Source organism: Rissa tridactyla, chromosome 14, assembly GCF_028500815.1.
Source record: "Rissa tridactyla isolate bRisTri1 chromosome 14, bRisTri1.patW.cur.20221130, whole genome shotgun sequence".
Taxonomy (NCBI): domain Eukaryota; kingdom Metazoa; phylum Chordata; class Aves; order Charadriiformes; family Laridae; genus Rissa; species Rissa tridactyla.
This window is the reverse complement of record NC_071479.1, coordinates 790,292-810,936: the sequence shown is the minus strand read 5'-3', so window position 1 is coordinate 810,936 and position 20,645 is coordinate 790,292. Positions and strand designations below refer to the sequence as shown.

The 20,645-nt window shown below is 54.9% G+C and overlaps 1 protein-coding gene and 1 long non-coding RNA gene across 2 annotated transcripts; one reads left to right on the top strand and one right to left on the bottom strand.

Annotated features, from left to right (window-relative positions):
- The first annotated feature begins 4,890 nt into the window (after positions 1–4,890).
- FAM78A (family with sequence similarity 78 member A) lies at positions 4,891–19,242 on the top strand. The gene is made up of 2 exons (XM_054221028.1): positions 4,891–6,772; positions 14,776–19,242. The coding sequence occupies exons 1-2, from the start codon at positions 6,510–6,512 to the stop codon at positions 15,302–15,304; spliced, it is 792 nt and encodes a 263-aa protein (XP_054077003.1). The 5' UTR covers positions 4,891–6,509; the 3' UTR covers positions 15,305–19,242.
- LOC128917674 (uncharacterized) lies at positions 6,693–9,204 on the bottom strand. Its single transcript, XR_008469322.1, has 3 exons — positions 8,909–9,204; positions 8,397–8,542; positions 6,693–7,890 (listed from the first exon to the last, which is right to left on the bottom strand). It is a non-coding gene; the product is annotated as an uncharacterized LOC128917674 (long non-coding RNA).
- Positions 19,243–20,645: the final 1,403 nt, after the last annotated feature.

Genomic DNA, 20,645 nt, shown 5'->3' with positions numbered 1-20,645 from the left:
AAGAAGAGGAGGGAAAAGCGTTGTGCCAAAGGTTGGTTGCTTCTAGCCTGGTCTATTTAAATCTTCCAATTGCTTATTCCCCTGGGCTGCAAGGGAAACTGGGAAATGTAGTTTTTTTTGCACTCCGAGTCACATTTCAATATCAGAGAGTCGGAGCTGGAGGAGATCACGGCATCCCCCCTGCCCACGGCAGCAGGAATTGCTGCCGCGGTGGGCTGTGCCACCCGGCTTTGCGAGCTCCAAGGCTGGGCATGGCGTGGGGGCTTCCCTCCACGGGCTCTCCCCGGGCATCTTCTCCATTTGTCTGTGCTGCAACACCTCACCCCCTGCCAGGGCACCCTGAATACCACCTTCCTCTCCCTGTACGCACACCTTTCAACCACCGCTAGCCCCAGCCTCCCTCCCCGCTCAGGCTGCGCCCCTGCAGCCACTGCCACCACTCACCCTGTTCCCGATCGAGGAGCAGCAGCACCTGCCTCCTGATTAAAAGAGACACGGTGCCACTAATGAATTCCCTGCCCCCAGCGCTGAGCGTGGCCTCAATACCGCACATGTTTCTGCCATGTCATCCAGCATCGCACAGGTCCCGCGCTGAGAGCAGGTGACAGGCAGTGGCCGCGTCCCCGAGCCGCGGGTGTGATCAGGTACCGGCCCCAGGGGAGCGGGCACCATGGGATGGGGAGGAGGAAGGCTCACGCCAGGCCCTGGGGAGTCCTCCCACAGAGGACAGGGAAGACCTGCCGTCCCTCCTGCCACGGCGCCTTGTGCTCCATCACTTCGTCCATGCACGGCTGCCGTCAGCCTCCCGCCTCCCCGCTCCCCACCCCAGCTGGGGTGAACCCCTCTGAGATACCTCCCACCCGCCAACCACCAGCGCTGGCAAGCCCCTGAGAACATCCCGTCCGCGCTCACAGCTCCAGTTTACAGATCTGAACGACCTTGCTACAGTCCCTGACCCGCAGCCGCGTGGATCTAAGCCTCGAGCACCGCTGGCAGAGACCGACCATCTCAGCTCCTCCTGCCCGAAGGACGGCAGCCCGCTGCAGCACCCGCCCGAGCCACATCCACTCGGGCTGCCGTTGCCGAGTTACCTTCCCCGGGCTGTCAGAGCTCCATATCACCCACATGCTCAAGAAACGGGACTATTCCTATGCAAATAGCCAGAAATCCCCCATGGACAGAGAAGTGGAGAAGATGAATATTGCACTGAGGAGCAGAATGGGCACCTCTCCTGGTGGCAGTGACATCTGCCTACACAAATGTCCAGTTACAGAAGTCAGTGTTTGTACAGGTACCCTGGCCCAGGTATCTTTAAAAGTCTTGTCCAAAAGGCACGGGAGAGCTTAAGTGCTAAATGAAAGGTGGGTTTTGGCTTTCTAAGATAATAAGAAAAATTTTGTGCTTTCTTCATGCTTTTTATGCATAGATCTGAAAATCCTCTAGACGAACTGTGCATCCAGACTGTGCCCAGCTCACGGACAGGCCAGTGGCGAGGGCAACGCTTGGCCAAGCAAGTGCCAGAGGTCCTGAGGAGCCCCCGCTCCTGGGCTTTGCTCGTACTTACCCCCTTATGAATCAAAGGAAAATAATACATGTCCATTTATTTCTGAATCACACCCTCCGGGAACCTACCTCTTGTCAGTGACGATGATCCCGGCCAGGGGAGGAGCTCGTCCCCTCCCCAGATGCCCTCACCCAGCCCATAAACTGCAGCCCCCATCGCCTCAGGTACCATTTGGGGCTGCGGCAGCCTGGGAGCGCGCACGGACGCTGCCACATCACCGACACCCACCATCTCCCCCCCGACCGCCGCGGCACAGCGGCATTCCCGTGCTATCGGAGCAGTCAGCGCCCTGTCCCTGTCTGCCTGCCCTCATCCCGCTGCCCGGCTCCGAGGCATGTGGAAAATCTCAGCCCACCTGACATCAGCCCGGGAGATAACCGTCATCGCTGCTTTAACTTGGCTATAGCCGTCACCTCCCCTCCGGATGGCCTCCCTGTCTCTCCTGCCACTGCGTGGGGCTCCTTGCAGACGTCTGTGAGCAGAGGGTTAAAGCACTGGTGGCCAGGAACCTGCAGAAACAGGGAACCTGGTCTGTCCCCCCTGTCCCACCCTGTGCCGGGGATGCTGAGCTACAGCTGAGCACGTTCCTCAGGAGCTGTCATGGGGAAGAAATACCTTGAAAGGCACTAGGAGTTAATTTAATTTGGTTCCTGTCCTTTCTGATGCGGATATGGGGGAATTTCTCTGCTTTAGTGCCGCCCTGGCCTCCCCACGGGACCCAGCCTCGCAGCCCAGCGCGAGTCCCAGCAGAGGGGACGGAGGAGGACGGGCAGCGCGGGACGGAGGCAGTGCCAGCAACCCCCCGCCAAAAGCGCAGCGGGAAAGGACAGCAACGCGGTCTCTCCTGCAGCCGGACGGGCTGTCACCGCCTGTCCCCACGGACAAGCTGAGCTTGGGAGGGAAATGTCCCCGATGCCAGCAGTGAGGACGGGCCAAGCACTGTCCCGCTGCACGCACGGAGGAAGGGAGGCAGCGAGCTCGGAGGAGACACATTCCGCTCACAAAACAGCCACAAACCCAGGGGTTTATAAATATCCCCGCTAAACCTGTAGACAGGCTCCCTGCTCCGGCGGGGCTATTCCAGGCCTGACATCCGATCCAGGCGGGCCATCGAGCGCCTCGGAGACTACCCAGATGGACAAATCCAACATGCTCCACGCACGGCATCCACTCGGTCCCGGCCGTGTCCCCCGCCTGCCGGCCCACCCCTGCCTGCCTGCGGGGCTGCAGTCCCCTGCACTGGGGGCTGCCAGCCACAATGCCCCGCATAGTAGCCACGCGTGCACGGCTTCAGGAGCCAGCACGGCCATGCAGACCATACCGGAGACGCGGGTGGGACAGGAGGGATGGCAACATCCCCTTTAGCCGCTATTCACTGGCAGCTTTGGTGCGCCCCAGCCCCTGGCCACGGCTGGCCACGAAGCAGCGCTCGCAGCCACAGAGCTTGCAAGCAAACCTGCAGCGCTCCCGGGTGGGATTCTTCCAGGGGTGAGAAAAGAAAGCTTAGCCAAAATAAAATACAATATTCTGCAGTATTTACAGCACACGCAGCAGTGCCGGTCAGGCCCATTAGCACACCATAGCATGGCCTCTGGTGGGCTGGTTTTATTTGCCGCTGCTCAGGTGGCGAAGGTGAGACCCTGCCTTTCAGAAAACGTGCTTGGAAGGACTTGGAGGCACAGGGCAGGCCGCGATGCTGGGGGGAGCAATAGCAGGAAGGGAGCATGGCCCTGCTACAAGGAGACGGGAACAAGTCCATCAAACGAGCAGCAGAAGGAAACCCAACTCACAGCATCGCCAGACGCTCCTAACTCTTACTCACCACAGCTTGGCCTCACAACCCCGGCAATTCCATCAGCCAGCACCACGCTCTCGGGCACGGGAACCGTTCTGCGCACGGCTTCATGCACCCGCTCCGGGGTGGAGCATGCTAATGCCTTAATCACTCACAGCAGCACGACAGAGACAGGCACGACCAAAACCCAAAGAAAACTCCAGCTGAAGATGAAAAGCTGATTTAATTAGAATGAGATAATGCAATTTCCTAGTTGACCAGAACACCAGACACAGCCAAGTTGAAGCAAGACCTGGCTAAAGCTTCAGCGAAACTAGAGTTGCAGAATATGCAGTTTCGCCCGATTCATAATGCTCTGAGAAACTGTGACAAGCTTGTTTGAAAAGTGTGAAAGTGTCTTGGAAATGTCAAAGTATTTCAGCACCTTCTGGAGGCTGCCAAAGCAACTGGATATTTCATTCGGAGATGCTCATTTCATTCTTTCTTGTGGTAGCAAGTTCGTAGCTTGAGTGCGTTCTTAGTTCATGTATCTGTTGCAGGGCTAGTGACTATAATTGCGCCCTTCACAGAGATTGTGAAGTTTAAATAAATACTTAGCCAAGGCTTTGAGAAACGCGCAGAAGAAAAACATAACAATATACTGTGTGGGTTTTTTTCCACCTGCTGTGGGTGGAAAGGAGCAAATCTGCCTCCCCTCGTCCTGTGGCGTTCACTTGTCAGGATCACCCAGTAGCTCCAGTCTCTCCGACCTGCCGGAGGGCAGACGGCAAGTGCACAGTGTTGAAAAACACCAGGCACCGTGTGAGCTGATCAAGCCTGCTGGGAGCGCGGGGTGGGAAGGACTACAAGACATTTGCTTAGCTCTGTGCTGCTGTGCCATACCGCAAGTGGCACCGGCAAAGCAATTTTTACCTCTCAGTTCCCCAGGTTTCCTATTCAGAAACAAGTCACGGAGGACACGGGCACCCAGAGCCTGGCGAAACGCTCGACATACGGCAGCCACCACCGAGAACCTGGACACACGTACCTCACCTTCAGCATTAGGATCCTCAGCCGGTTGACGGTCAGCAGGACCAGGCAGCGACGTTACGCCTAAAACGGGCTGTAACAGAAGTTTACAACTTTCCCACAGGCCACTGCTGCCTCAGACGCTTCTCTCTCTCTATTCCAGCTACTCCTGAGTCCCTTTGCTGCTATGGAGAGCTTTGCATTTCCAGTCGCTTGAATCACAGCCCATCCAGCCCAGGGCTACAGGTTTTGCAAATAAGGAGACCGTCCCTTTACCGAATCTACCAACCGAGCTCCAGCTGGGAGAAGAAAATCCTAATCTGAAAAACCAGGAGAAAATACACTGCAGTTAAATAAAAAAAAAAAAAATAATGTAAAAAAGACGTTTCTTAAAAAAAACCCAAAACTACATTACCCACAATTCGCGGAGGCGTGGGAGGAAATGCTGGGTTTGCAAAGGAGGTTTAGCTTCAACAGCTGCAGTTGAAAAGCGAAATACAGGGGGAGGGATGGGACTGGGCGAAGGAGGGAGGACGGGGGGGGGGGTGTGTGCTGAGCCCTGTCGCCGGTGTCGTCCCCCCCCCGCCGGGCTGGCGGAGCCGCTGTCATGCGGCGGTCCCTGCCCGGGCAGCCGGCGGCAGGGAAAGGCTACCAACGACTTTCTGCAAAGTTTGACCCGCTTGCCTTCATTTTATTATTTTATTAATTTTTTTTTTTTTTTTTGATGCTGCGACGGCGACCGGAGCGGGAACCCCCCCGCACCCCCCTGCTCCACCGGCGAGGCTGAGCCCCGGGGGGGCGGGGGGGCCGGCGCCGTCCCCGTATGCATGAATGTATTGCGAGAGAGGAAGCTTGCGGCAGCCAGGAGGCGGAGGCACCGATCCTGCTCCTCTCACCTCCCCGGGCATCTAGCAAAGAGGCGAAGGAAGAGAAAAAAAAGAGCGAGAGAAGCGAGAGAAGGAGCCTCCCCCCCCGGTCCATCCCCCCCCGCCGCACCTCGCCCCCGCGCAGCGCAGGGGAGCCCGGCGCGGTGCGCGGCGGCCGCCGGTGCTCGGCGCTGGTCCCCGCCGCCGCGGGATGCTGTGACATCCCCCCGACCCCCCGGAGGACCCACGCGTGTGCGGGGCAGCCCCCGCCGCCCCCTCCATGAGCCCCGCCGGTTGAGCCACAGCCGGCTCGCCCGGGAGCGGCGGCAGCGGGAGGAGGAGGAGGAGGAAGGTCGGACAAGCCTGCGGAGGAGCGCTCGCCGAGGAGGAGGAGGAGGAGGAGGCGGAGGAAGGGCAGTCGCGGGGCCGGCGCCCCCCGGGCCGGTGCGTGGCGGCGGGATGTCAGGGGCGGCGGTTCCGCGGCGCTGAGCGGGCGCGGAGCGGGGGAGGCTCAGCCCCCGCCTGCGCCACCGGGACCTCCGGCTCGTTCTTCATGGTTTCGGCTATTTCTAAGGGAAAGACTTAAAAAAAAATAATAAATCCCCAAACCCAAAGCCCTGACAGCGCTGGCGGAGGAGCCTCCAAAATCGGAGATTTGCTACTTTTTTTTTTTTTTTGCATTTTCCACCCGTCGTTTCTTTCTGTTATTATTGTAATTTTGTGCGAAAGGAAGTTATGAACAACTGCAAGTCAGGAAGTGGAAATCCACACCGGTTGTGACAAGCTGGGGCTAAAAACTATTTCATTATTTATATAGATGTGTCTATCAACATTCTGCTTTTCATCCAAAGAATAAAGGGAAATACCGGCTAGTCCTATGTTTGACGGTGAATGACAGACCGCATCTGAAGAAAGGAAGGACTAAATATATCAGCTAAGAACACCACCATTATTTATTGAACTCAAGAGACCTTTTTTTAACCCAAAGACTTTGAGCAAGAGACTTAATAGGTCGTTAAAAGGGGAAAAAATAAATCTTAAAGGCCCTTTTGCTTCTGAAGTGCAGCTAACCTCAAAAATACGAGCAGTACTTGTAAGACAGATACTCAAATTAAGGCTTTACATGATGAATTTTCTATCCTATGGATATCAGTTTTGAGATTACAAACCAAGAAGATCTGTAATTGATCTAGCACCAGATAATTTCAATGCCTAATATTCCCCAGGATTGCTGGAGTACCCCAGGAGCTGCGTCGGACTGTACTCGGGGTATGCCATGGGCTGTATTCAGAGTATTAGCTGCAAATCCAAAGTTTTCCGGGAAAGTATTTCAGTGATTGAAGTCAAAGCCTCCATCGATCCCATTCCCACCAGCATCGACGAGTCCTCCAGCGTGGTCCTGCGCTACCGGACCCCTCACTTCCGAGCCTCTGCCCAAGTGTTGGTGCCCCCTATTCCCAAGAAGGAGACCTGGATCGTGGGCTGGATCCAGGCTTGCAGCCACATGGAATTTTACAATCACTACGGGGAACAGGGAATGTAAGTATTTCCAAGAGCGCGTGCGGGTGCATTTGCCTAGCGGGAAGAAAGAGTGGGAGAACCATGGCCTGGCTGGGAAATAATGGATTGAGCTGAAAATTATAGCCTGGTTGGTTTGATTTTAAAACCCGGCCCTTCTGAAACTTATCAGGACTTTCTCGTATGTTTAAAATACAGGAGAGCTTGTCCCTGCCCTTTTAAAGGGGTGGGTGTTCTTCTCTTCTACTGGGAATGTGCCCAAGCCCTAACCCAAACCCACTTGCTCTGTCAGGGACCCAAAAGCAATACTGTATTTGACAACAGCTTTTGAGCAGCGCTAGAGATCCTGAAATCCCAGGTCAGCCCTGCCGCGACGGGCACCCCTGGTTTGGTACGTGTTTTAGGTGAGGGGTTCCCCTGACAGCCAGCTCCTCTCTTCCTTGTCCCCCCCCATCCCTTACGGGGTAAAACTGCGCCTTGACAAGCCCCAGGGACAGGCGAGGGCTGACACTTGTGGCACGGTGCCGTCCCCAGCGTGCGGTGCTGCTGCTGCAGTGTGCCATGGCTGCGAGCGCGGTAGCCCACCGGCTTCGGGAACGCACTTTAACGTCAGAGGAGGAATCCTGCTTGCTTTGCCCACGGGAGCAGGCAGCCCACAGGGAAAGCACAAGATGGATTTAACCCACTGATAATGAAACCCTTTTGCATCACCTTGGAGCAGGGTGGAAATTTCACATTAACCCTCCTTTTGGGTAACGTAAGAGTGGGAATATATAGGTATATATGTAAGGTAGGAGGAACGTGGGGGCTGTTTGCTCACCAAAAACCCCGTGTTACTGGTCAGACAGTCATAGCGAGACAGGAATGAGTCAAATTAAAATGCCACCTCCCTGCTGTGAGAAGTCACCTCTCCCCGGTCCCCCACCAGTTTGTTCCCCAACCCTTGTCGCAGGCTTTGGCCCGCGATTGGATCAGCAGCGGCACCTGATCTCCCGCTGCCTGCACAGACCAGTCCTGCAGCTCTCGGTGCGGGGCAGCACTGGTGCAGCAGGACTCTCTCTGCCCAGCCACGGGGACAAACGCTGAGCCTGCTGCTGGCAGATGGGTTGGTGGCTGGAGGTGCTGATGCTGCCCTGGCGCTGGGGACAAGGCAGAAAGGAGAGGTCAGGTCTAAGCAAACCCTCCCGGCTGCTCATCCCAGGTGCCCTGGGTTGGGGAGATGCCGGCTCAGCCCCTCGAGGGTCATTTTGGGTGGCTTAAAAAAAAAAAAGTGGGTGAGGAGGGCTGAAGGAGGATGGGAATACGGAGTGGGGCTGGAGAACAGGACACACTGACTCGGTGCGGTGCCCTCCTCGAGGCCTGAACATCTGCATGCACACCCCGGCCCTTCTTCCCTGCCTGTAAGCCGGGGTGAGGACACGGGTTCAGCATCGCGGATGTAAGGCAAATCCGCGCTGTAAGGTGTGCAGCAGAGGGAAGGGCACGCCGAGGGGCAGCCGCAAGCGACGGCCTGTCCCACCCCCCGCATCTGTCCCCACGTCCCCTCCCTGCTCAAACGGGAAGTGCCTCGAGAAGCAAACTGGCACCTGGCAAACACCGGGAGCGAGGGAGCAGAGCGGCTTATCTTGAGTTTAAAAGTACTTACAACAGGCCCGATATCTGTAGGCTTTTTGGCTCCGACACCGTCTTCAGCAAGGACAATTTGTTGCTCAGATGTTCCCAATTCCAGGCGTTTGGGATTTGCATGTGTAATTCTCGGGCTCATTTAGAAATCCTGTCTTTGGCGACCAGCTGCAAAGGAAAACAGAAAAGTCCACTGTATATAAATACAGCTCGCATCCACCGAAATAACAAGGACGGGGCAGAGAGCTGTTCTGCCAGGGCTGCCGTGGGCTGCCAACCTCAGCGTGTCCTTTTATTTCTCTGCACCTGAGTTTCCCTGTGCTTAAAATGAGGATTTGGTGCGGTCTTCCCTTGCTGGAATGCTTTGAGACAAAAAAAAGTTGTACCTACAAGCTAAGTGCTGTAAACAGGTAGTCAGAATTTAACACTGCAGCTACGTAGGAGAGCTATTAGCCAGAAAATCATGGAAACAAAGATTTTTTTTTTTCCTTAAGAGGCTTAATGACATTTAACTGATATAAAAATAAGAGTTACCCAAACATAAGCAGGAGCTGGTCTGTTCCTCCGCTCTCTTTCTGTAGACCCATCGCCATCTGAAAGCTATAAATAAAGGCGTTTGGGAGAAAAAGCCTCTTTTAATGCCATTGAAACATGCTCTTGGAAGACCGTTATAGAGAGACAGGACACAAACCCATCTGAAAGGAGGGGCCAAGCCTTTAGCTGGTGTAACTCATTGTAATCCCACTGACCTCCGCGGAGCTGCATTGATTTATGCCAACTGAATATTTGCCCCAACTTTCCATGATGAAGGGACTATTGGAACATACATATTTTTTACCCACTGTGGTGACAGGCAAACAGAAAATAATAATAATAATAATAATAAAAAAAAAAAAATCAGTCAGTCAACCAGAGCGCTAATACTTAGAGCAGGCTTTGGATTAATTTTTCACTTTTATGCTTCGAAGTTGTTAGCTGTGTCTAAGCTGGCCATTACATCGAGGACAGAAACAGCTGAGAAATACTGGAGCAGATGGAGCTATGCGTAACGCTCCTATAGGGATGGTAGCTGCAGAGGGGATAATTTAGACACACACGTTTAAAGTGGTGCTGACAAATTTTGGGGCTAAATGCAGTATTTTTAAACATAAAGGAAAAGTAAAGCTCAGATAACATGGAAAAGCTGGCATTATTTTCCGTGCGAGTCAGCAGATGCTGCTGGGAACATGACAGCCCCCAGCGTGAGGATGCGGCTGTGCTCCCTGACCCCCCCGTCCGTGCGGAACTGGGGCAAACTCCCGTTTGGCCCCTTGGCTGGTGTTAGTGCTCCCCCGAGCAGGGTTTTCCCCTGTGCCCCTAGGGAAGGATGCTGCTGTGCAGCGGGAGGCGGCAGGATCAGGCCATGGACCTCTGGCCTGGGCAGGAGCAGCTGGACCAGGTCCCCGCTGGGATCTCCTGCAGCGGGCGCTGGTTTCCGCACCGGCTCGTGCAGAACCCGGTGGGACCCATGTCGGGGGCTGGGCACCGCCAGAATGGCATTATCCAGCCTTGTTTCTTCATCTCCATGGAGATGTGCAAGAAGCAGTGCAGATGGAGATATGCAAAACAGAGAGATAAATACATCGGAGTTTGCATACGATCAGCCAAGGATCTGGAGAAGTTTCAGGTAGCTATTTCTCCCCTGGAGGACCCGGTGGGGCAGCTGGGCAGCGTCACATCATTGCTTTGCCTTACCGGGCATCTCGCTCTTGCAAGATTAAGTCTTTGGTGCCCTGCAGCAGAGACAGGATGAACTCGAGAAATTGGCTTGTCAAGAGAACAAACCCCCAGCACTCGGGAGGGAAAACACAATCAAAACCAGATTTCACTGAAGAAAAAAAGGTTATGCTTTCCGTGGGAAGTGAAGGGAGGTCAGTTCACCATGGGAATTTACTCCAGGGGTTTAGAGGAAAAGGCTTCACTGCCCGTGCCGGCCCCTGGCCCTTACCTGGGCTGTAAGCACGCACCGTAGCCCGGTTAAACAGGCTCTCCGGTCTGACTTGAGCCTGCTCAGCTAAACCAGCAGAAATGCGTCCCTTTTGCTCAATGCCAGTTTTCTGCTAGTTTTACCCCCTGAACCAGCGCGCGTCAACCATCGCCGCCGGTTCGAGCGCCGAGGCAGGACCCTGCAGCTGGAGGACGGGGGGAAGAGGGACCACAGCAGCGTGGCTCCCACAGCTGGGGAACATCTTTCATTTCCTTCCTCCTCTTCCCTACAACCCTGACTTGAATTGCTTGACATGCCAGAGTAGGTGAGAGAGACACTCGAAAGGATAATTTAGACTTAAGCAGCTCTGAATCTCAGGTTTTCTTGCTGGAAAGGAAGTCGCCAGCGCAGGGAGGCAGGCAGAGGCAGCGATGTGGGATGGCCAAGGTGGCTTCTCGCTGCACCCGCCCCTTGCCCTGGTACCTGCTGGGAGCACAGGCTGGGTCTGAGCAGGGTTTGTCTTCTCCAGGGAGCTGGTGGAGAGGAAGGGTGCCGGAAAGTAGGAGGTTACGCAAGTCCATCTGGCCCGTGACTAATTAGGAGCTTTAAGGAATGGGGGCCGAGGATGCGATAGTGCCCGATGCCTGTCTGAAAAGGTTAACTGAATGTAGACATGTCACCGCTGGGTGCTCGGGGCTGGAGGCTGCTGTGCCTGGATTTGCCGTCCCTGCCCAGGCTGCTGCAGGGATTGCTTGGGTTCGTGCTGTGGGGCGGCCATCTGGAGGGCCAGGGATAAGCTGGGGGCTTCATTTCGTGCGGCAGAACAGGAAGAAACATATCTGAATGAGATCTGGGAGGCTAAAACCTACATAAAGCTGCTTGGCTGTCAGCAGCAGGGCTACAGTTGTGCCACGAGAAATAGCTCAAAGTTCTTCCTCCTGGTGCAAGACAACATTTGTTAAGAGAGGGTTGTTGGCAGCTGCAGTCTTTGGCGACGCCCATACTGACTCTGAAGGTTTCAGAAGCGGCAGAAACAAGCTTGGCACTGTTACAAGCCAGAACCCACTGATTTTGGAGGTGATCAGCTATAGTGAACCCAGGAAACCAGATAGGTTGGTTTCTTTTCACGCCTCTTCCCTGCTATTGTCAGCAAAGTGTTTGCTGGGCACTTTCTGATCTTTTCTTGGCTCAACACCACCGCAGAAAGATGCTGATGCAGCCAAAGATCATTCCACAGCGTTCTTTCCAAAACCATCCAAAAGGGCAGTTGTTGGCGTGTTATTTGACACGGACACGCTGTGCAAGCAAAGGCTGCTCACCTGGCTGGCACGCAGCCTCTGCTCTGGCAGCGGGCGAGGGGCAGCCAGCTCCACCAGCAGCCACCGCGCAGCCTCCACTCTCCCTCCGGTCACGGGACCGTTGTAAGGCCTCATTTCTCTTCTCGTTACCAAGCTGTGCAGATAAAGCGTGACGGTTTTGAAATCCCAGGTTTAACCACACTCGCTAGAATTAGGCGCAGCGTGCTCCACAAAGAAACACGGGACAGTTTCTTCTTCCCCGCTTCTGCCCATGCCTTCTCTTAAGCGGGGCGCTCTTCAGAGCCACCCTGGGCGCAGCCACGCTGCTCACCGACACCCTGCTCACCGACATGCTGGGCTTTGTGGTGGGGTTTCGCAGCCTCTGCAGGCAGCATCCTGCCTTCAGCGACACAACTCCACCTTTTTGTTCTCCTTTAAACCCTGGGCAAGTCCCGAGAAGGTCCTGTAATTCTGTAGGGAGCTGTCTGGGGTCAGATACCTCTGCTGGGAAGGAACACAGGGGCAAATAGATCTTAGTTGAACTGCGGTTCCTGAGCATCCTCTATCTGGTTCTCCTGCCATTTGCCCCCCAGACTCTGACCTGAGTAGGCTGGAGCAGCCCAGGGGGGTTATCAGCCTCCCTCGTAGCATCTCCAGTCCTGGTTTGGCACCTCCGCACCCACGGAGATGCTGTGGCTGCACCTTAGCACCACGTCTGTCACAGAGCAAACCTCCAGGAAATTGTCACATCTCATCCCCCGGTGACAGCTGAACTGAGTGCCGGACGCGGTCTGAATGGAGAGTAATCCTAAACCATCTGCTGGAAGGGAGAGAAAGAGCCCCCAGATGGTGTTTCAGCGCTGGGGAGGAGGTGGGGGGCTGCAGAGCACGACCTCTGCTCATCTGCCCGCCGAGGGCTGAGTTCATCCAGCGTCCCCGGAGCCTTTCCCTTCTCAGCTCTCTCTGACGAGCGCGGGGGGCGGCGAGCCAGGATGACTCGGGTTTAGAGAGCAGAGCGTAGGAACATCTCTCTGGTGGATGGGGGTCCTGGCAGGATTGCTCAGGGATCTCCTTTTGGCTGCCTTCGCTGAAAATTTTCTTCCAGGGAAAGGACTCCCTCTGCCTGCTGGCTGTGAGCTCAAGGAGAGGATTGCTGCAGCCGCCGGAGCTGACAGCAGCCCGTAAATCTGTGTGGGGAGACGTCACCCTTGCATAACCCCCGGCTGCTGCTGCCCCCCCGTCCTGCTGCTCGGAGCATCCCGCAGAGCATCCCTGCATCCCGGAGAGCAGCCCACGTCCTGCCTTGCCCTTCACCTTCTGTGGTCCAGCCAGGCCGTCCAACCTGCAAACCAGCCGTCCCCCGCGCCACGCAGCCCCTTGCCAATGCCTGCACAGGGCAGATTTTTTGCTAGGACTCCCCACTCGCTTGAGAAAAGATAAACGAGATCTTTAAATCCCCCATGGCATCTTCTAGCTACAGCCAGACATTTACAGCTAACTGCTGAACGATCCAGCGGTTACAAACATGGAGGCACTTCACGGTCATTAACTAATTAACAATCAGAACAGCCTTGTGAGACGATCACATTAGTCCTGGCCAGTGGAGAGGAGCAGATTGTCCCAAAGCTGCGTCAGAGCCCGACGCGTGTGTGTCCCCCCCTCGCTCAGGGAGCTATCGTGAGCCGCAGCACTGGACTTATTAAAGGCTTGGAGAGTTCCCCCGACGAGCCCCAGCGTGTCCCCTCTCTCTCCCTCCCAAGATAAGCCGGGTGCCCCGGCCCAGCCCGCAGCCGCAGGGCTTGGGGGGCCAGTCCCCAGCCCAGCGTCCCGGCCCCCCCACGGGGATGACTGCAGGTGCCACAGCGGGAGCGAGCTGGTCACGCTGGCACATGTCCCTTCTGCCACTTGGGCAGCAGGGACGTCGTCTCGGGGTGGCGGGGAGGGCCAAGTTGTAAGCAAGAAGGAGAAGGTGCATTAGAGCCGCCTGGTTTTGAAAAGAATGTCCTTAAAATACCTGCTCTGAGCACGTGGTCTGTGGCCGTGCCATCTTAGTGCCTTTACTCTGCAAATATCTAACCCGTTTTCTGAGATGTTTACAGTAGCTCATTTCTATTGGCAAATCTAATCTTAAAAATTGAATTGGAAGTAATAAAAAAAAAAATAATTCCACGTTGTGCATCAGCATTACAAGGTGGCAGAGGACTGTTTTCACTTACTGTCTCGCCAGAGAGGCTGACCTTTCCGCCCGTCTGGCCGGCACAGCGCAGAGGCGGCGGGCGCAGGCAGTTGTACAAGCTGGCCGACCCCACTGTCTCTGGTTACCGTAACACCATCCCCAGCCCCTGGAACTGGGTCCGTCCTAGGGCTGGAGCAGGATGGGTTACACTGCCAGCGCCAGGCAGCCAGCGGGGAGGGACGTTGGCTCATCAGAGAGAAAATGAGTGTTTGCTGGTAGGGGCTGAAAAGAAAGAACAGCGTAAGGCAGTGGGAACCTTTGGTTCAGGAGGTTGCAGTCAACAGGGAAGCTTTATGGTCCAGCTGAGTCCTTGATCTTCCACTCCTTAGGGCTTTGTCACCTCACCCCCAGGGCCAGCTCTGAACTTGCCCGTTCTTCTGCCCACGCGGGAGATTTTTATGCTGTTGAGAGGAGGAACCTCAGCCCCGAGCCCTGCGCTCACCAGCCCAAGAGGCAGAAGATCCCCCACGCGGTGCTGGAGCGAGTCCTTGTGTTCAGCCGTGCTCCGGCAGCTGGGGAGCTGCAAGAGGAGAACTCCAGTGCTGGATTTTCTCCAACACCGGAGTTTGCTGAGCACCTGCCCTTTGCAGCATCACTTAAAAACCCACATATTTTGAACCGCTCCAGGTAGCCACCGGTCCCTGCAAGGAAAGCCCTGGCCCTGCCGGGTGGTGGTTCCTCAGTGGCGTTGAACAGCAGGATAGACTTTGGTGACCAGTCCTGGAAATCTGCAGACAGTATTAATGGCAGGGATGAGCTTTTTCGGCGGGATGGTGTGAAAGGCACAAATTCCAGTAAAAGCTAAAGGGGGGATGCATTCACAACTCCTTCCTCAAAGTTTGGCATGTTTCTAAACTAGTTAATTAATGCATTATCCTTAATTTGTTGTTGCTTATTGCAGGTCAAGTTGGGAGCTTCCGGATCTACTGGATGGTAAAATCCAGGCCATCAGCGACTCAGATGGAGTGAACTATCCCTGGTATGGAAACACGACAGAAACCTGCACCATCGTGGGTCCCACAAAGAAGGAGTCCAAGTTCAACATCAGTATGAACGACAACTTTTACCCGAGCGTGACGTGGGCCGTGCCTGTCAGTGAGAGCAATGTGGCCAAACTCACAAGCATTCACCGGGATCAAAGCTTCACCACCTGGCTGGTTGCAACCAACACGGCTACCAACGAAATGGTGACCTTGCAGACTATCAAATGGCGCATGAGGCTGGGCATTGAGGTGAATCCCAGCAGACCCCTGGGGCAGCGTGCCAAGCTGCAGGAGCCCTCTGCTCAAGAGCAGCCCCAGGTCCTTAGCAAGAATGAGCCAATACCACCCAGTGCCCTTGTCAAACCCAATGCCAATGATGCTCAGGTACTCATGTGGAGGCCAAAGGATGGACCACCACTTGTGGTGATACCTCCAAAACATCGATAATATACACCTGGCGTCCCGGCACTAAAAGGGAGAATAAAAAACAAAAACAACCTGAAGCAAAACAATCACTTAGGTATTAGAATACACACGTATAATCTGAGCAAAATCAAAATGCACTTTTTAGTCATTCAACAAATGCAACCATTCTACCTTCTCCCATTGGGACGGATTTCACTGTGCTAAAGCTAAAGAGGAGACCTTTGACCGGGGTCTGTCTCGTCACTGGATTCCTAAGGGAAGAAACTAACACTGATGTCTACCCGTAGAGCTTTTGTCTTTTTCTTCCCTACTTTAGTTACTTTTTGAACTTCAGTCTCATTAGCTTGTCCAGACTGCCCAGAACAATAAGAACATTTTATTTGGGATTTAAAGAATCTTTTTTTTTTTTTTTTCTTTTTGGTTGAGAACGAAACAATTTCCTGGAGCAAAAAGTTGACTATTTAAGATAAGGATTATTTTTTTTTTTTCCAAGCTGTAAGGTTCTGAGTTGCAAATCCAAGTCATGCGGCCTTATGTAGACTTTGCTTTGCATTGCCAAACTTTTGCCTTAAAGCTATGTTTGAAAAAAACCAACAAAAACACCACCAGGCAGAATGTCCTTTCTACAGATTTTCTGGGAGAAAGCTTTGGAATAAGGAATAGATTGCCAGCGTGTCATGGGCTGATGGATGAAAAGGGCATGAAATCGGAAGAAGCGTGATAAAAAGAAAGTCTTCCTGGTTTTGAAACCTGGAAGAAGGAAGCATGGAAATAATCTCAGTTTCAAAGCAATGCAAATAACAAACCTGCTGTGGGATGTCTCTTGAGTGGGAGCTGCTAGGCCATCTCCCTGCTTCGCCGGAGGGGCAGCAGGCAGACTTGCACTGCTCACACGTGGTGATCTCAGCCTCCCGTTAGCGTTGTAATACCGGATAATCTCACAGCTGGAGCTGTGGCCCTGGGAGTCAACAAGGATCGAGAGGGCAGGGGGATTTCCCACCGGGTTTGTCTTTAGGACACGCAGGTGTTTGCCCAGCTAGCCCACGGTCTCACCTTCTCGTGGCCCGAGAGCCAACGGCTCGCGCGCCGGCTGTTGTTGGTGAAGCTCTGTTGCCCTGTTTTCCCATGAAATTCAGATGATGGTGCTGTAAGAAGAGCAGGATATAAAAAGGATCCTTCTGAAGTCATTGGAGACGCACGGGTGTAAGTGAGGGCAGATCTTTATCCACCAAGTCTACTCGGCAATAGCCATAATTCAGGAACAGCCACGTCTGAGAATACCAGGCACCCATTCCTAGCAAACACTACAAGCAAAAGCTATGGAAAGCTGCTTTTCCCCCGATAACAAATCACACTGGGGCCAGTAAGTAATTTTCTTCCAAATGGCCTCACGATGTACGTGACTGTCAGGAATGGGGTACAGACAGGACCATGGTACTGTCATGGCACAACCATCTGTGTAATGCACGAGAAGGTGCCAGCAGGGCAGCCCCCGGCCCTCGGGGGTAGATCCTCCGGTGAGAAAGGTGCATTGGGGGCAGGGGGTGGAACCTCTAGGTTTCAGTAAGGGCCAGATGGCTTCAGAGATAACCAGATGCACTTCTGCCGGGGAGGCTGTGGGAGCGGGAGGGGCAGGGTTTGCAGGCGGAGGAAGTTCTGCAGCAGAGGTGGCATCTGGAGGACAGGGCACGGGACGGGGAGCAGAGGATCCGCTCTCTTGCTCCAGCACATGGCCTAAGGCAGATCACTTCGCCTTCCCTCGGCAGCTCCTTCCCCTAGACAGAACACTTCTTCCTCTTACTAAAAATTCGCCTCAAGAGCTGGGACTGAAGAGCACCCAGCGTGCCAGACTCCAGCCTGGCCCTGCTGAGCTGCTCCGAACAGGTCTCACGGCCACACACACGCTGCTCCAAAGGCTCTCCCCTCCGAGAGGCACCGACTCGCTGCTATTGCCATCTTCACCTTCCACGTGGACATTACCAGCAAGAAGTTCTCCTTCCTCACTTCTCCAAAGCCACACCATCTACTTCGGCAACAGGTCCGACATCACCACCTGCCTGGGGAAGGGATGCCCAGAAGATACGCCCACCCCCTTCCCCCCAGCCGCAAACCAGCAAACAAGGATCCTGGGTCCCTGCACCAACCCCCCATTTTTCAGAGGTGCTCGGCCACGGAGCTGCTCTCTCCAACGGGCAGATCTTTGAGGTCCAGCACAACAAGAAGCTTGCAAACGAATGGACTGGATCAAACCCAAATCCACGAGCCAAAGGTTGCCTAAATCTAGGCTTTGGGACTATAAAGGATGAAGCTAGGGAGACTTTGACTTGCACAGTCACTCTCTGTATTAAACTCCATTTTCTTACGTGGATTCAAACCCCAACTACGGCTCTACCGGCACAGCCCTTTGGGACTGGTCTGTATTTTCTCCTAGGCAATACATGCAGAAGAGGACAAGATGTGAGCTGTGGGTGAATAGCCGATAACGCTTACACGCGTCTCGGCAGCCGCGTAGGTGCGCTTCCGGGCAGTCCCGCAGGTGGGAGCAGAAGGGGTATTCTTGTCTGGTATTCACTTTGTCTCCAGGTGCTGAGTACTTACAGTTCTCACCAATGTCAGCACAGGTTGAAGAAATCAGACCCAGTTGTCTTAATTAGCTGCACAAAGGAATTCCAAGGAAAGATTTCTTCTCAGTCACCAAAAACCACATTCAGGGAACACCTACGTCCTTTTCCACTTAGCTGCGTGTTGGACTTAGTCTCCCAGTGCATTAAGTAAATCTGGTCCCTCCTACTCCCTCTACCTGGCGGACTGGATGCATCCATGCAATTTGGTAGTAACCTCCTGGCTAATTCGTCCTGTTGCACTGAACAGACCCAGCTGAGCAGTAAAATACGAAATTCAAATTTCACTTTGGGGTCAGCTTTGCATGGACTTCTTCCTTCCCAAAGAATGCCTTTATCCCGTGCCTAGGTTGAGACGTGCCCCTCCACCTCCATTCACATCACCAGACACGGCGCAGAATAGCGATGCTGCCGCTTTTGAGATTTCACGCGTTGTGATTAAAAATGATGTTTTCCCAATGCTGCTTCATTAGAAAACTGATGGGGACAGACTGAGTGTAAAAGGAAGGGTGGTTGGAGGTAACAGGTGCTACAGACATCACTACTGGCACGGCTGGTTAGTAGCCGTGTGGTTAGAACAGGGATTGATGGGGTCCCAACGGGGACTTAAATGTCTGGGGAGCTGGGGCATCCTGCGGCGAGTAAGGTGGTAAATAAAGCTCCTTCTCTGGCAGCTTTTTGCAGAACCAGGAATGCACAAAGGAGGCGCTGGGGAGGTGATGGGGCACCAACGCGGGATAATGACGTACGTGAGCTTGTCTCTGCCTCACCTCTCTCATCAACGATGCTCAGCTCTTTACGGCCCCGCATGGCAGGGGAGCTGGACCGTCCCTGTCGAAACCCCACAGTGGTCCAGGGTGGGAGGCAGCAGGGTGAGCCCTGGCCGAGACCCTCACCTGCGCCCTCTCCCCGCCCCGGCAGCCGCGGGGCAGGGGCTGGGAGACGCCATGGAGCTTGGCCAACACGGCGAGAACATCGCGGGCCCTTTGGTTCTCCTTTCCTACCCTTGACGAGCGTGGCGAGAGAGGGACGGCCCCTCGGGGAGTCAATAAAGGTATTAAGCAGCGTTGGGGGGAGCAGACCTGTTGAGCTGGCGCAGCGGAGAGAAGGCTGGGTCCAGCACGGGGGTACGGGGGTGTACGGCGGGGGCTGCCCCAGCCCCGGCACCGCTGTCCCCCCCTGCCCCGGCTCCCGGCGCAGCAATAAGAATCGTCCTTGGTCTTGCAGAGATACTGTGAAAACAAAACCAAGATGTACCGAGTCTGGACACCTAACAGAGATGTAAAAAACAAAACCCTGCTTTTATAACGGACAGAGAAATAAAGTGAAGTTTTCAAATGCGTCTGCCTGGAGTCGTTTGGGCGGTGGCTGTTTTTAAACAAATGGCTCCACCACCTCTGCGCTCGCGTTTCAAGGCGGCGATGAACACCCTATTTACCGCGAGTGCCTTGTCTCTCCATGTCAGCATCAGATAGAGCGCGGAGGTTTCTGGTTAAACGTACCAGCCGACATCCTGCATTTTTCATTACCCGGCTGCCGCGTGTCGTGTGGCGGCAGGACAGAGCCGAGCCCGTCGGCGCAGGCAGCAGCCAAACTTCCGCACGGTTGGGTTTCCCGACGCTGTTTGCTTATTTAGCAAAAGCCTGGTCAGATGCTTGCTGTAAACACTGCTGAAAAAGCCGAAACGGCTGGGGAGCAGCGGGCTCTCAGCGCAGCCCCGTCCTTTCCCACCTGGGCAAACGAGAGGTTAAAAGCTGCTGCAGTGTACATCTGGTTTTCAAATACCACGCTGCATTCATTTCATTATTCATCCCCCGCCCCCCCCCCCCCCCAAAAAAAATAAAAATTCGGATTTAGGTGTTGGTTGTTTTCCAGTAAAGGAAACTCAGAATTATTTTGGGTGGGCAGGGGTGGCCCGGCTGGTTTTTCAGTAGTTCTGCTGCTCTCACATCCAACCCGCAGAGAAGCGTGAAGGCGCCTCCCAGGAGCAGCGACGTCTCGCTCGTCCTGCTGCAGGACAATTCTGCCGCACCGGCTCCCGCCCAGCACCCCCGGACCCCGCTGGGGCTGCAGCGGCCACACCGCGCTCGGGGCCTTCCCACCCCCAACAAGGGGCATCCCACACCGCTGTCCCCCCTTCGCCGCATCTCCCTGGGTCCTGCCCGCAGCGAACAAGAGCCTCTCCCAAGCCCTTTATGGCCCTGAACGGTTGTAGCCAACCCTCGGCACGGGCAGCGGGGAGAGCGGGCACCACCATCCACAGGCCACCGAGGCCACCACAGGCCACGTGAGACCCAACAGCCCCATGGCTCAGAAGCTCCACCAGCAGCAACACAAACCCAAACGTTGCAGGGGAAGGGGAGGAACAAAACGTACGGGAGGTCACAGCTCGAGGACAGGAATGTGCAGGGATGGAGGCCGAGGAGAGGAGAGGACAGGTTCTGGGCGGGATTCCTTTCCCCAGTGGAAACTCTCCGGCTTCATCTGTTGATAGCAGGTTAAATTTAGATGTCCTAGTTCTGGAGAGGGAGGGAGAGGGGACACCAGCCAACTCACAGCTGTTTTGGGTGACACCCTGAAAAAGCCGAAAGCACCCGGTCGCTTACTGTCAGCACAGAGCGGCTGGAAAAGCCCCGAGGAGGCAGAGGGGAGGTGGGGAGGACAGCGGCTGCCGAGCCCAGCAGAGCCGGGGCCAGAGCGGAGCCCAGTTCTGGGGCTTCAGGTACCGCCAACGTTCCGCC